Raw genomic sequence first — 14,067 nt, 5'->3', positions numbered from 1 at the left:
CAGGTAGCAGTAGTCCTTCACCACCTTACTCGAGAGATTGTTCTTCATTTCAGTGCCAAAAGGTTTATTCAACTGTAGTGGACAACCCAAGTCCGACCTTGTCCTCAACCAACATCCAGTAATATGCATTTCCAGGAAGGACTTCAGGATAGGATCAAAAGCAAACCATGTGACTCATTTCCTTGCCCTGGGCTAAGCAACAGCAATATCAATTGTAGCACTCCAACTGCCTCTCCAATGAAATAAAGTAACTCAGCACATAGCAATAACAAAATCAGAGAAGTTCTACTCAATGCCGCATCATGCAATACAATGATGCACCAACAGTGAGAATGACTGTAATGTTCAGCACATTTCTGTAGGTTAACTGACATTGAAAGGCACTATGAAACAGATAACTTGATACTGCACCGTCATTGAAGATTCATGGCTTTGAACTATTTACAGAAGGGAACACACAAATCAATCTCTCTCTCACCTGGTGACTGGGCTTTATCCAAAATGTTCTGATCCAGCTGGATTTCCTCAAAATTTTCTTCTCCAGTATTCATTACTTCTGTACTGCTAGACTCTTTTTTCTGTGTTCCTCCACTGGGGTCTTCTTTAATATTAATAACATCTGTAAATGTTTCAGCTGCAGTTGTTTCTTTAGCCACAGGTTTTCGCAATGTTGTTTCATCTTCCAGAGTTTTTACCTTTTTAGATCGAGTTCTTAACTGATAGAGACTACAAAAGATATGATGGTTAGGTTGGAACTATCTTGGATAAAATTAACTGTATCCTCATAAACCTTTTCCCTAAGCAACTAATCCTGAAATTATCATTGCCATATCAAAATAAAATCTAAAGCAATTAATTCCATAATGTTTTGAGAACAGATATTTTCCAACAAGTATTTTTAAACAAGGTTTCGAACATTAATGGTAAGAAATGAGTATTTTCAAACTGCATATTTAATGTTTGGATTACAATGACCCACTACTGAAAATACTTGCACATACAAGAACGCAAGAAATAGAAGCAGGAGTAGACCATACAGCCCATCAAGCCTGGTCCGCCATTCAAAATGATCATGGCTGATCTTAGGATTCAACTCCACTTTCCCACCCGCTTGCCATATCCCTTGATTGCCTGACACACCAAAAATTTGTCTCTCTCATCCTTAGGTCGTGTCTCACTAATTTGATTGACTTTTTTGAGGAAGTGACCCAGATGATTGATGAAGGAAGGATGTTATCTATATGGACTTCAGTAAAGCCTTTGACAAGATCCCTCATGGCAGACTGATACAAAAGGTGAAGTCACACGGGATCAATGGGGAGCTGGCAAGATGGATACAGAACTGGCTCGATCATAGAAGACAGAGGGTAGCAGTGAAAGGGTGCTTTTCTAAATGGAGGGATGTGACTAGTGGTGTTCCGCAGGGATCAGTGCTGGGACCTTTGCTCTTTGTAGTATATATAAATGATTTGGAGGAAAATGTAACTGGTCTGATTAGTAAGTTTGCGGACGACACAAAGGTTGATGGAGTTGCGAATAATGATGAGGATTGTCAGAGGATACAGCAGGATATAGATCGGTTGGAGACTTGGGTGGAGAAATGGCAGATGGAGTTTAATTCGGACAAATGTGAGGTAATGCATTTTGGAAGGTCTAATGCAGGTGGGAAGTATACAGTAAATGGCAGAACCCTTAGGAGTATTGACAGGCAGAGAGATCTGGGCGTACAGGCCCACAGGTCACTGAAAGTGGCAACGCAGGTGGATAAGGTAGTCAAGAAGGCATACGGCATGCTTGCCTTCATCGGTCGGGGCATAGAGTATAAAAATTGGCAAGTCATGCTGCAGCTGTACAGAACTTTAGTTAGGCCACACTTAGAATATTGCGTGCAATTCTGGTCGCCACACTACCAGAAGGACGTGGAGGCTTTGGAAAGGGTACAGAAGAGGTTTACCAGGATGTTGCCTGGTCTGGAGGGCATTAGCTATGAGGAGAGGTTGGATAAACTCGGATTGTTTTCACTGGAACGACGGAGGTGGAGGGGCGACATGATAGAGGTTTACAAAGTTATAAGCGGCATGGACAGAGTGGATAGTCAGAAGCTTTTTCCCAGGGTGGAAGAGTCAGTTACTAGGGGACATAGGTTTAAGGTGAGAGGGGCAAAGTTTAGAGGGGATGTGCGAGGCAAGTTCTTTACACAGAGGGTGGTGAGTGCCTGGAACTTGTTGCCGGGGGAGGTGGTGGAAGCAGGTACCATAGAGACGTTTAAGAGGCATATTGACAAATACATGAAAAGGATGGGAATAGAGGGATACGGACCCCGGAAGTGCAGAAGGTTTTAGTTTAGGCAGGCATCAAGATCGGCGCAGGCTTGGAGAGCCGAATGGCCTGTTCCTGTGCTGTACTGTTCTTTGTTCTTTAAATGTATTCAACGATGGAGCATCCACAACCCTCTGGGATACAGAATTCCAAAGTTTCAATACCCTTTGAGTGAAGTAATTTCTCCTCATCTCAGTCCTAAATGATCGGCCCCTTGTCCTAAGACTGTGCTTCATGTTTTAGATTCCTCGACCAGCGGAAAATAATCTCAGTGCCTACCCTATCCAGCCCCTTTAGAATCTTATATATTTCAATGAGATCACATCTCATCTTCTAACTGCCAGAGATTACAAGCCCAATTTATTTAGCCTATCATAGGTCAACCTCCTCATCCCAGGGACCAATCTAGCGAACCTTCGGTGCTCTGCCTCCAATGCAAGTATATCCTTTCTTAAACGTGAAGGCCAAAACTGCACACAGTATTCCAGATGTGATCTCAACAAAACATTTATGAAAGAAAGCTCGTTCAAGGATCGGGGTGGCACAGTGGCGCAGCGGTTAGCACCGCAGCCTCACAGCTCCAGCGACCCGGGTTCGGTTCTGGGTAATGCCTGTGGGAGTTTGCAAGTTCTCCCTGTGACCGCGTGGGTTTCCACCGGGTGCTCCAAAGACTTGCAGGTTGATAGGTAAATTGGCCATTGTAAATTGCCCCTAATGTAGGTAGGTGGTAGGAGAATGGTGGGGATGTGGTAGGGAATATGGGGTTAATGTAGGATTAGTATAAATGGGTGGTTGTTGGTCGGCACAGATTCAGTGGGCTGAAGGGCCTGTTTCAGTGCTGTATCTCTCTTTGACTCTATCACATCAGGAATGACAAAATTAGTTCACCAATTTTGCCAGCAAATTAACTGATTTTGAAAAATTTCAGCCCCATAACTAACTTGTGTTGCATATAAGATCATAAGAACTAGGAGCAGGAGTAGGCCGTCCGGCCCCTCGAGCCTGCTCCGCCATTCAATAAGATCATGGCTGATCTTTTCGTGGACTCAGATCCACTTACCCGCGCTCCCACCGTATCCCTTAATTCCTTTATTGTTCAAAAAGATATTTACCTTAGCTTTAAAGACGTTTACTGAAGAAGCGTCAACTACTTCACTGGGCAAGGAATTCCATAGATTAACAACCCACTGGGTGAAGAAGTTCCTTCTTAATTCAATCCTAAATCTGCTCCCTCTAATCTTGAGGCTATGCCCTCTTGTCCCAGCTTCACCTGCCAGTGGAAACATCCTCTCTACTTGTATCTTATCTATTCCCTTCATGATTTTATATGTTTCTATAAGATCCCCCCTCATTCTTCTGAACTCCAATGAATATAATCCCAATCTACTCACTCTCCTCATAAGCCAACCCCCTCAACTCCGGAATCAACCTAGTGAACCTCCTCTGCACTCTCTCCAGTGCCAGTATATCCTTTCTCAAGTAAGGAGACCAAAACTGCACACAGTACTCAAGGTGCGGCCTCACCAGTACCTTATACAGCTGCAACATAACCTCTCTGCTTTTAAACTCAATCCCTTTAGCAATGAAGGACAAAATTCCATTTGCCTTCCTAATTACTTGCTGTACCTGCAGACCAACCTTCTGCGATTCATGCACAAGGACACCTAGGTCCCTCTGCATAGCAGCATGCTGCAACTTTTTACCATTCAAGTAATAATCCTTTTTACTGTTACTCCTACCGAAATGAATGACTTCACATTTATTAACATTGTATTCCATCTGCCAGACCTTTGCCCACTCACTCAATGTATCTATGTTCCTCTGCAAAGTTTCACAGTCATCTGCACACTTTGCTCTGCCACTCACCTTAGTGTCATCTGCAAACTTTGACACCCTACACGTGGTCCCCAACTCCAAATCATCTATATAAATTGTAAATAATTGCGGTCCCAACACCGATCCCTGAGGCACACCACTAGTGACTGATTGCCAACCAGAATAGCACTCATTTATCCCCACTCTCTGCTTCCTGTTAGTCAACCAATCTTCTATCCACGCTGATACTTTACCCGACGCCATGCATCCTTATCTTATGCAGCAGCCTCTTGTGCGGCACCTTGTCGAAGGCCTTTTGGAAATCTAGGTACACCACATCCACTGGGTCCCCATTGTCCATCTTGCTCGTAATGTCATCATAGAATTCCAAAAGATTTGTCAAGCATGACCTGCCCTTCATGAACCCATGCTGCGTCTGCCCAACGGGACAATTTCTATCGAGATGCCCTGCTATTTCTTCCTTGATAATGTTTAGTTTAGTTTAGAGATACAGCACTGAAACAGGCCCTTCGGCCCACCGAGTCTGTGCCGACCATCAACCACCCATTTATACTAATCCTACACTAAACCCATATTCCTACCACATCCCCACCTGTCCCTATATTTTCCCTACCACCTACCTATACTAGGGGCAATTTCTAATGGCCAATTTACCTATCAACCTGCAAGTCTTTGGCATGTGGGAGGAAACCGGAGCACCCGGAGGAAACCCACGCAGACACAGGGAGAACTTGCAAACTCCACACAGGCAGTACCCGGAATTGAACCCAGGTCACTGGAGCTGTGAGGCTGCGGTGCTAACCACTGCACCACTGTGCCACCCTAATAGACTCAAGCATCTTCCCCACTACAGAGGTTAAGCTAACCGGTCTATAATTCCCCATCTTTTGTCTACCTCCCTTTTTAAACAGTGGCGTCACATCTGCTGTTTTCCAATCAACTGGGACTACCCCAGAGTCCAGCGAATTTTGGAAAATTACCGTCAGTGCACCTGCTATTTCTCCCGCCATCTCTTTTAGTACCCTGGGATGCATTCCATCAGGGCCAGGAGACTTATCAATCCTTAGCTCCATTAGCTTGCCCAACACTACCTCTTCCGTAATAATGATTGTTTCCAGGTCCTCACCTACGTTCGTCTCTTTGTCAATTACTGGCAAGTTATTAATGTCCTCCACTGTGAAGACCGATACAAAATACCTGTTCAACGCCTCGGCCATTTCATCATATCCCATAACTAAATTCCCCTTCTCATCCTCTAAAGGACCAACGTTTACTTTAGCCACTCTTTTTCGTTTTATATATTTATAGAAACTTTTGCTATCTGTCTTTATATTCTGTGCTAGTTTTTTCTCATGTTCCATCTTACTTTTCTTTATAGCTCTTTTTGTAGCTTTCTGTTGACCTTTAAAGTTTTCCCAATCTTCTAGTTTCATTCTGCTTTTGGCAACTTTGTATGTCTTCTTTTTCAATTTGATAGCCTCCCTTATTTCCTTAGACACCCATGGCAGATTACCCCTTTTCTTCCAGTCCTTCCTTTTCACTGGAATATACTTTTGCTGAACACTTTGAAAAATTGCTTTGAAAGTCCTCCACTGCTCGTCAACTGTCCCACCGTAAAATCTTTGTTTCCAGTCCACTTTAGCCAAGTCCTCCCTCATTCTATTGTAGTCCCCCTTGTTCAAGCACAGGACCCTGGTATTGGATTTTATCTTCACACTCTCCATCTGTATTCTAAATTCAACCATACTGTGATCACTCCTTCCAAGAGGATCCCTAACTATGAGGTCATTAATTATTCCTGTCTCATTACACCGTACTAGATCTAGGATAGCTTGCTCCCTCGTCGGTTCCATTACATACTGTTCAAGAAAACTATCACGGATACACTCAACGAATTCTTCCTCAAGGCTACCCTGACTGAGCTGGTTCGACCAAACTACATGTAGATTAAAATCCCCCATGATAATTGCCGTACCATTTTTACAGGCATTAGTTATTTCTTTGTTTATTGCCCGCCCCAATGCCCCAATATCTCCAGATTATTATGAACTGAATAAGTTACCTGCTCATAGGCATTCCAGGCTTCTTTTGAATTGCTTTTCTTTGTTTCTGCCAAGTCTCCAGCTCAGGAGTTGACTCTGGAGTGGGTTTTGTGTGATCAATAGTTTGAATGTCCTTCCCTTGCTTCCAGAGTGTGTACCTGCTTGGCTGAAATTTTTCTATAAAGATATCCATGGATATCTTGACCATGTCATTCCGGCAGGTACACTAAGACGACAAGAAAAAAACTGGAATTAAAAAAGAATTGATAAACTTCACAAAAACCAAGCATCTGCAATTCAGAGTCATTACGGTACAGGAGGAGGCCATTCAGCCCATGCCGGCTCTCTACAGAGCAATCCAATCAGTCCCATTCCCCTGCATTCCTGTAGCCCTGCAAGTTTATTTCCCTTAAGTGCCTATCCAATTTCCTTTTGAAATCATTCATCTTTAGAAAAGAATTTTGAGTGTAAGATCTATTGCCTGCATTTTTTAAAAAACATATTCTCAGAACATGGGGGTCGCTTACAGTCCAACCAAATGCCACAGAGAAGATGGTGAGCCTTCTTGATCCACTATAGCATTTTGATGCAATGGAGTAGCTTGCTACACCATTTCAACAGGCAATTAATAATCAACCATGTTGGCATGAGACTGCAGTCAAATGCAGGTCAGACCAAAAAGAAAGTAGCGAACCAGTTAGCTTTTAAAGGTAACTTCACAGCTGCATGGTCACTTTCGCCAATAAAGTTTTTTTATTACTAGATTTTTAAATTGCATTCAAATTCTCAAATAGCCATGGCTGCTTTCAATAGATTCTGGTTGGCATCCTAACATCTACGAAAGATGATAGACTCACAGCAAACAATCCATTTAGGTGAGTGCCTTCTCTTGGTGCACCTTTGCTGATGGCTGTGAAGGCCAATCCTTGACAGGCAGGTTCTGCCACAAGTGTGGCTTGTGAAGCTACCAAGTGACACTGTGAATTGTTGTTTTTGACATTGGGACCTGTCGTCAAGCTGTTGTAGTCATGGGTCATCACACAGGATGTGTCACCATTTCCCTCTTTTGCCCGCTAATGAATCCTAGGTGCACTGACGACATTTAGGGCCTTCATGTAATGCTTGCAAGCATCCCTGTAGTGGAGCTTTGGATGCCCCACTGGTTGCCTGGCCCCAGCTACCTTTTTTTATATTCATTCATGGGATGTGGGAATCGCTGGCCAGACTGGCAATTATTGCCCATCCCTAATTGCCCTCGAGAAGGTGGTGGTGAGCTGCCTTCTTGAACTGCTGCAGTCCATGTGGGGTAGGTATACCCACAGTGCTGTTATGAAGGGAGTTCCAGGATTTTGACCCAGCGACAGTGAAGGAACGACGATACAGTTCCAAGTCAGGATGGTGTGTGACGGAGGGGAACTTGCAGGTGGTGGTGTTCCCATGCATTTGCTGCCCTTGTCCTTCTAGGTGGTAGAGGTTGTGGGTTTGGAAGGTGCTGTCTAAGGAGCCTTGGTGCGTTGCTACAGTGCATCTTGTACATGGTACACACTGCTGCCACTGTGCGTCGATGATGGAGTGAGTGAATGTTTGTAGATGGGGTGCCAATCAAGCGGGCTGTTTTTTCCTGGATGGTGTCGAGCTTCTTGAGTGTTGTTGGAGCTGCACCCATCCAAGCAAGTGGAGGGTATTCCATCACACTCCTGACGTGCCTTGTAGATGGTGGACAGGAATTGGGGAGTCAGGAGGTGAGTTACTTGCCTCAGGATTCCTAGCCTCTAACCTGCTCTTGTACCCACGGTATTTATATGGCTACTCCAGTTCAGTTTCTGGTCAATGGTAGCCCCTAAGATGTTGATAGTGCGGGATTCAGCGATGGTAATGCCATTGAATGTCAAGGGGAGATGGTTAGATTCTCTCTTGTTGGAGATGGTCATTGCCTGGCACTTGTGTGGCCCAAATGTTACTTGCCACTTATCAGCCCAAGCCTGGATATTGTCCAAGTCTTGCTGCATTTCTGCACAGGTTGTTTCAGTATCTGAGGTGTCACGAATGGTGCTGAACATTGTGCAATCATCAGCGAACATCCCCACTTCTGACCTTATGATTGAAGGAAGGTCATTGATGAAGCAGCTGAAGATGTTTGGGCCTCGGACACTACCCTGAGGAACTCCTGCATTGATGTCCTGGAACTCAGATGATTGACCTCCAACAACCACAACCATCTTCCTTTGCACTAGCTTTGACTCCAGCCAGCGGAGGGTTTTCCCCTGATTCACATTGACCTCAGTTTTGCTAGGGCTCCTTGATGCCATAATCGGTCAAATGCTGCCTTGATGTCAAGAGCAGTCACTCTCACCTCACCTCTTGAGTTCAGCTCTTTTGTCCATGTTTGAACCAAGGCTGTAATGAGGTCAGGAGCTGAGTGGCCCTGGCTGAACCCAAACTGAGCATCACTGAGCAGGTTATTGCTAAGCAAAGTGCTGCTTGATGGCACTGTTGATGACACCTTCCATCACTTTACTGATGATTGAAAGTAGGCTGATGGGGCAGTAGTTGGCCGGGTTGGACTTGTCCTGCATTTTGTGTAAAGGACATACCTGGGCAATTTTCCACATTGCAGGGTAGATGCTAGTGTTGTAGCTGTACTGGATCAGCCTGGCTAGGGGTGCGGCAAGTTCAGGAGCACAGGTCTTCAGTACTATTGCTGGAATATTGTCAGGGCCCATTGCCTTTGCAGTATCCAGTGCTTTCAGTCGTTTCTTGATATCACGCGGAGTGAATCGAATTGGCAAGTCTGGCATCTGTGATGCTGGGGGCTTCAGGAGGAGGCCGAGATGGATCATCAACTCGGCACTTCTGGCTGAAGATTGTTGCAAATGCTTCAGCCTTATCCTTTGCACTGACGTGCTGGGCTCCCCCATCATTGAGGTTGGGGATATTTGTGGAGCCACCTCCTCCAGTTAGTTGTTCAATTGTCCACCACCATTCACGGCTGGATGTGGCAGGACTGCAGAGCTTAGATCTGATCCGTTGGTTATGGGATCGCTTAGCTCTGTCTATCGCATGCTGCAGGAGGTTTCCTTGCCCATGTTCGACCTGATGCCATGAGACTTCATGGGGTCCAGAGTCGATGTTGAGGACTCCCAAGGCAACTCCCTCCCAACTGTATAGCACTGTGCCACCACCTCTGCTGGGTCTGTCCTGCCGGTGGGACAGTGGCGATGGCAGTGTCTGGGACATTGTCTGTCAGGTACGATTCCGTGAGTATGACTATGTCAGGCTGTTGCTTGACTGGTCTGTGGGACAGCTCTCCCATCTTTGGTACAAGCCCCCAGATGTTAGTAAGGAGGACTTTACAGAGTCGACAGGGCTGGGTTTGCCGTTGTCGTTTCCGGTGCCTAGGTTGATACCGGGTGGTCCGTCCGGCTTAATTCCTTTTTGTTGACTTCGTAGCGGTTAGATACAACTGAGTGGCTTGCTAGACCATTTCAGAGGGCATGTAAGAGTTAGCCACATTGCTGTGGGTCTGGAGTCACATGTAGGCCAGAACAGGTAAGGACAGCAGATTTCCTCCCCTAAAGGACGTTAGTGAACCAGATGGGTTTTTACAACAATCGACAATGGTTTCATGGCCATCATTAGACTAGCTTTTTAATTCCAGATTTATTAATCAAATTCAATGCTGTGGTGGGATTTGAACCCATGTACCCAGAGCAATACCCTGGGTCACCAGTCCAGTGACAATACCACTATGTCACCACCTCCCCTCACCATACAGAATGTCCTTGAGTATGCAGACAAGTGTGATCCATCGAAGCTGCCTCTGTTTGATTCGTGCCAACACACTTGGGAGCTTTGCCTTTGAGAGGACTGGCACATTTGTGATTTTGTCCTGCCAGAATATACCCATAATATGCCACAGTCAGCGAAGATGGAAATTATTGAGCTTCTTTTCCTGGTAGCTGTAAGTTGCCCATGTTTCACAGCCATACAGAAAGTTATGAGAACACAGGCCTTTTCAACAATCAGCTTGGTTCGAAAGGTCAGCTTGGTGTTATCCCATGCGCGTTTCGCATGTCGGCCAAAGGTGGTAGCGTGTATCTGTGTGTATCAAGCTCTGCATCAAGGGGCAGATTGTCTGTCACCATGGACCCAAGGTAACAATTTGCTAACCACTTCCAGTGGGGTGTTATTTAGTGTGATGAGGGATGGAGATGCAACACCTTGTTCCATGATCATGGTTTTCTTAACACTTATAGTCAAGGAGAACAAGTTACAGGCATGGCAGAGACAGTCCATGAGTCTTTGTAGCCGAGTTTTCATGTGCTTTCAATACATTACTGTGAGGAGCATAGTGCTCAACTTTTAAGAGGACATGGGTGGAATGGGCAGACACATGGCAGATGAAATTTAATGTGGAGAAGTGCAAAGTAGTACATTTTGGTGGGACGAATGAAGAGAAGCAATATAAAATAAAGGGCATAATCCTAAAGGAGGTGCAGGAACAGAAACACCTGAGGCTATATGTGCACAAATTTTTGAAGGTGGTAGTGCAGATTGAGAAAGTGGTTAAAAGATATATAAAGATCCTGGACTTTATAAACAGAGGCATAGAGTACAAAAGCAAGGGAGTTATGATGAACCTTTAGAAAACTCTGGTGCGGCCTAAACTGGAGGACTGTGTCTGATTCTTGTCACCACACTTTAGGAAGGATGTGAAGGCTTTAGATATGGTGCAGAAAAGATTTACAAAAATGAAGTCCCTCATGCCTGGAACCAGTTACATGGATTGATTGGAGAAGCTGGGGTTGTTCTCCTTAGAGAAGGCTGACAGGAGATTTGATACAAGTGTTCAAAATCACAAGCGGTCTAGACAGAGTAGGGACAAACTGTTCCCAATGGCGGAAGGGTTCTGAACCAGAGAGTACCAATTTAAGGTGATTTGCAAAAGAACAAATGGCGACACGAGAAAAAACTTTCTAACACAGCAAGTGGTTAGGATCTGAAATGCACTACCTGAGAGCATGGTGGAGGCAGATACAATCGCGGCTTTCAAAATGGAATTGGTTAAGCACCGGAAAATAAAACATTTGCAGGGCTACAGGCAAAGGATGGGATTGTGGGACCAGCTGAGTTGCTCTTGCGGAGAACTGACATGGACACAATGGTCTGAATGACCTCCTTTCTGTGCTGTAACTATGATTCTAAGACTTAAAATATTAAGTGAAAAAATGCAATTGAACCTCAGCAATGGGCAACATATATCAAAGAATATGCTCCTGAAAATATAATAAATGTTATGAAAAAGTAAAATTGAAAAAGTATATAGGAACAGAGCCAAAATCTAAGGCTGTAAGGTTTACAGATAACAAATAAAAAATTCTAGCAAGAAATAGCAAAGGGATCTTAAAAATATTTTAATGCAAGAATTGCTACCACAAACACTTTGTAATATATTTCTTTATGCTACTTAATGTAAAAGAATTAAAATGAATGCCTCTCTCTGCCTTCAAAGGCTTTTATTAATTGATGAAAAACCACTTTGGACATTAAAGTTAGTTAGCTACACATCTGTTGCGTTTTTAATCATTAATTCTGTTGTGTTATTTTACTAAGAAAGCCAGGATCAATAACATTAAGCCTTTAGGTTACTGCAGTTTATGTCTGATAAAAGGAAATCACCTTCACAATTACTAACAGCAGTCACTACAAGAACTTGCAATACAATTTTGCACTTTTAAACAAGGATCCTTTACGACTTTGTTCACATCACTGCAGATGGATGACAAATGGCTGCTTAATGAACTGCTTGAAAAGATTACTGCCCTCTTTGTTGAACACGAAGTCTCAACAGATTGTGGAAAAAATCCAACAAATTAGCTCATGGTCATTTGTTAGAGGAAAATGAAAATCGCTGAACATACCAAAAAGAATGATTAGTCCTGCATATTATAATAAATACTACACAAATTGAATGAATTATCTTGAAACATGAAAATGGCAAACGAATACTAGTTTCTTTTTAAGGTGATATTGAAGGTATTTTCAGGCAAAGATATACACTGGCTTTCTTTTAACAAGGTTTAAATTCAAAGTTTACTAAACTCAGTTATGTTCTACGCTATATTTGCATAAAATATTTCATCTTAAAGTTGCTGAATGTGTTTTAGAACTAAGATACATCACAGTTTGGTTATGGTAATAACCTAAAAATCTCTGACTCCATATAATCATGAACTCAAACGGTTGTGGAGTTATACATTTCACAGTGATGTGTGTGTTTGGCAAAGTACTGCTCCCAACAACATATTTTAGATTTACCGCTCCAAGTTAGTAATGATGCGTACACAAGTAGAATGTCCCATTTTGTCCATTTATTTCCACTAATCTAATGTCTGATGAGGAATTTACTTAAGCTAAGGTTACACTACACTCAATTCACCATGAGATAACCGACTGGAGGAAATCTTAGTGACTTAGCTAGCAACCCGAGTTTTACTGCGAATGCTGCATTAATGCCCAGTGGCGCAGTGGTTAGCACCGCAGCCTCACAGCTCCAGCGACCCGGGTTCAATTCTGGGTACTGCCTGTGTGGAGTTTGCAAGTTCTCCCTGTGTCTGCGTGGGTTTCCTCCGGGTGCTCCGGTTTCCTCCCACATGCCAAAGACTTGCAGGTTGATAGGTAAATTGGCCATTATAAATTGCCCCTAGTATAGGTAGGTGGTAGGGAAATATAGGGACAGGTGGGGATGTGGTAGGAATATGGAATTAGTGTAGGATTAGTATAAATGGGTGGTTGATGGTTGGCACAGACTCGGTGGGCCGAAGGGCCTGTTTCAGTGCTGTATCTCTAAATAAAATAAAATCACCTGGCATTAATTGCATAAACGATACTAAAATTATACTCTTAAAAGTTTGGTTAAAATCTAATAAGTTCATTAACAATGTAATACCACAAGTCAGTGTTAATAGTTTAGTTTAGTTTAGAGATACAGCACTGAAACAGGCCCTTCGGCCCACCGAGTCTGTGCCGACCATCAACCACCCATCCATACTAATCCTACACTAATTCCATATTCCTACCACATCCCCACCTGTCCCTATATTTCCCTACCACCTACCTATACTAGGGGCAATTTATAATGGCCAATTTACCTATCAACCTGCAAGTCTTTGGCATGTGGGAGGAAACCGGAGCACCCGGAGGAAACCCACGCAGACACAGAGAGAACTTGCAAACTCCACACAGGCAGTACCCGGAATTGAACCCGGGTCGCTGGAGCTGTGAGGCTGCGGTGCTAACCACTGCGCCACTGTGCCGCCCTAAAATAATCAATTATTCAGGTCACCCATAACATTAAACCATTTTTGCTTTTGGTAGATGTAGATGGACCAGCTGCATATTTCCAGCATTTTCTGTTTGTATCCAAATACTCATTGAGATACACATCAAATCTTTTGGACAGACAACCAGGATAAGTATACATTTTCAAGCATGCCCAGTTTCTTCCTTTTGGTGGTTGTTCTGTGTTCATTGAGTTATCAGTGTTGCAAATGAGAAACTTTTAACACAGTGTCAAAATTAAGCAGCCACAAGGAAAGTATAGTAAAAATTGTTGCAGAACAGAACTCTCTTGTACTATGCCAAAACATGGATGAATCCCAAACTCAGACAACTACCTCCTATTGAAGCAGTGTGTTAACTTTATCTCCCACAACAGCCATCCTAAAGTTACTCAGAGACAGTACTAATCTAGTCCCAATCTGCAGCCAGCTTTATGTTGTTGATCCACATTCTTTAGGAGTGGTTGACAGAGTTAAGTAATTTCTTACAAAATGCTAGAGGAAACAAAGAAATTTCATCCCCAACAAAT

The 14,067-nt window shown here is 43.6% G+C and overlaps 1 protein-coding gene across 2 annotated transcripts in view; it reads right to left on the bottom strand.

Annotated features, from left to right (window-relative positions):
* The window catches only part of LOC137369466 (lysine-specific demethylase 4C-like), a 537,539-nt gene that overhangs the window by 279,636 nt on the left and 243,836 nt on the right, over positions 1 to 14,067 (bottom strand). For both annotated transcript variants that reach the window (XM_068030713.1, XM_068030714.1), the window contains exons 9-10: positions 6,218 to 6,423; positions 479 to 726 (exon numbers count right to left, since the gene is read on the bottom strand). In XM_068030713.1, the coding sequence (XP_067886814.1) occupies positions 479 to 726; positions 6,218 to 6,423 (454 nt within the window). The remainder of the gene's footprint in view (positions 1 to 478; positions 727 to 6,217; positions 6,424 to 14,067) is intronic.

The sequence above is a fragment of the Heterodontus francisci genome, chromosome 4 (genome assembly GCF_036365525.1).
Source record: "Heterodontus francisci isolate sHetFra1 chromosome 4, sHetFra1.hap1, whole genome shotgun sequence".
NCBI lineage: Eukaryota > Metazoa > Chordata > Chondrichthyes > Heterodontiformes > Heterodontidae > Heterodontus > Heterodontus francisci.
This window is presented reverse-complemented; position numbering and strand designations above follow the sequence as displayed.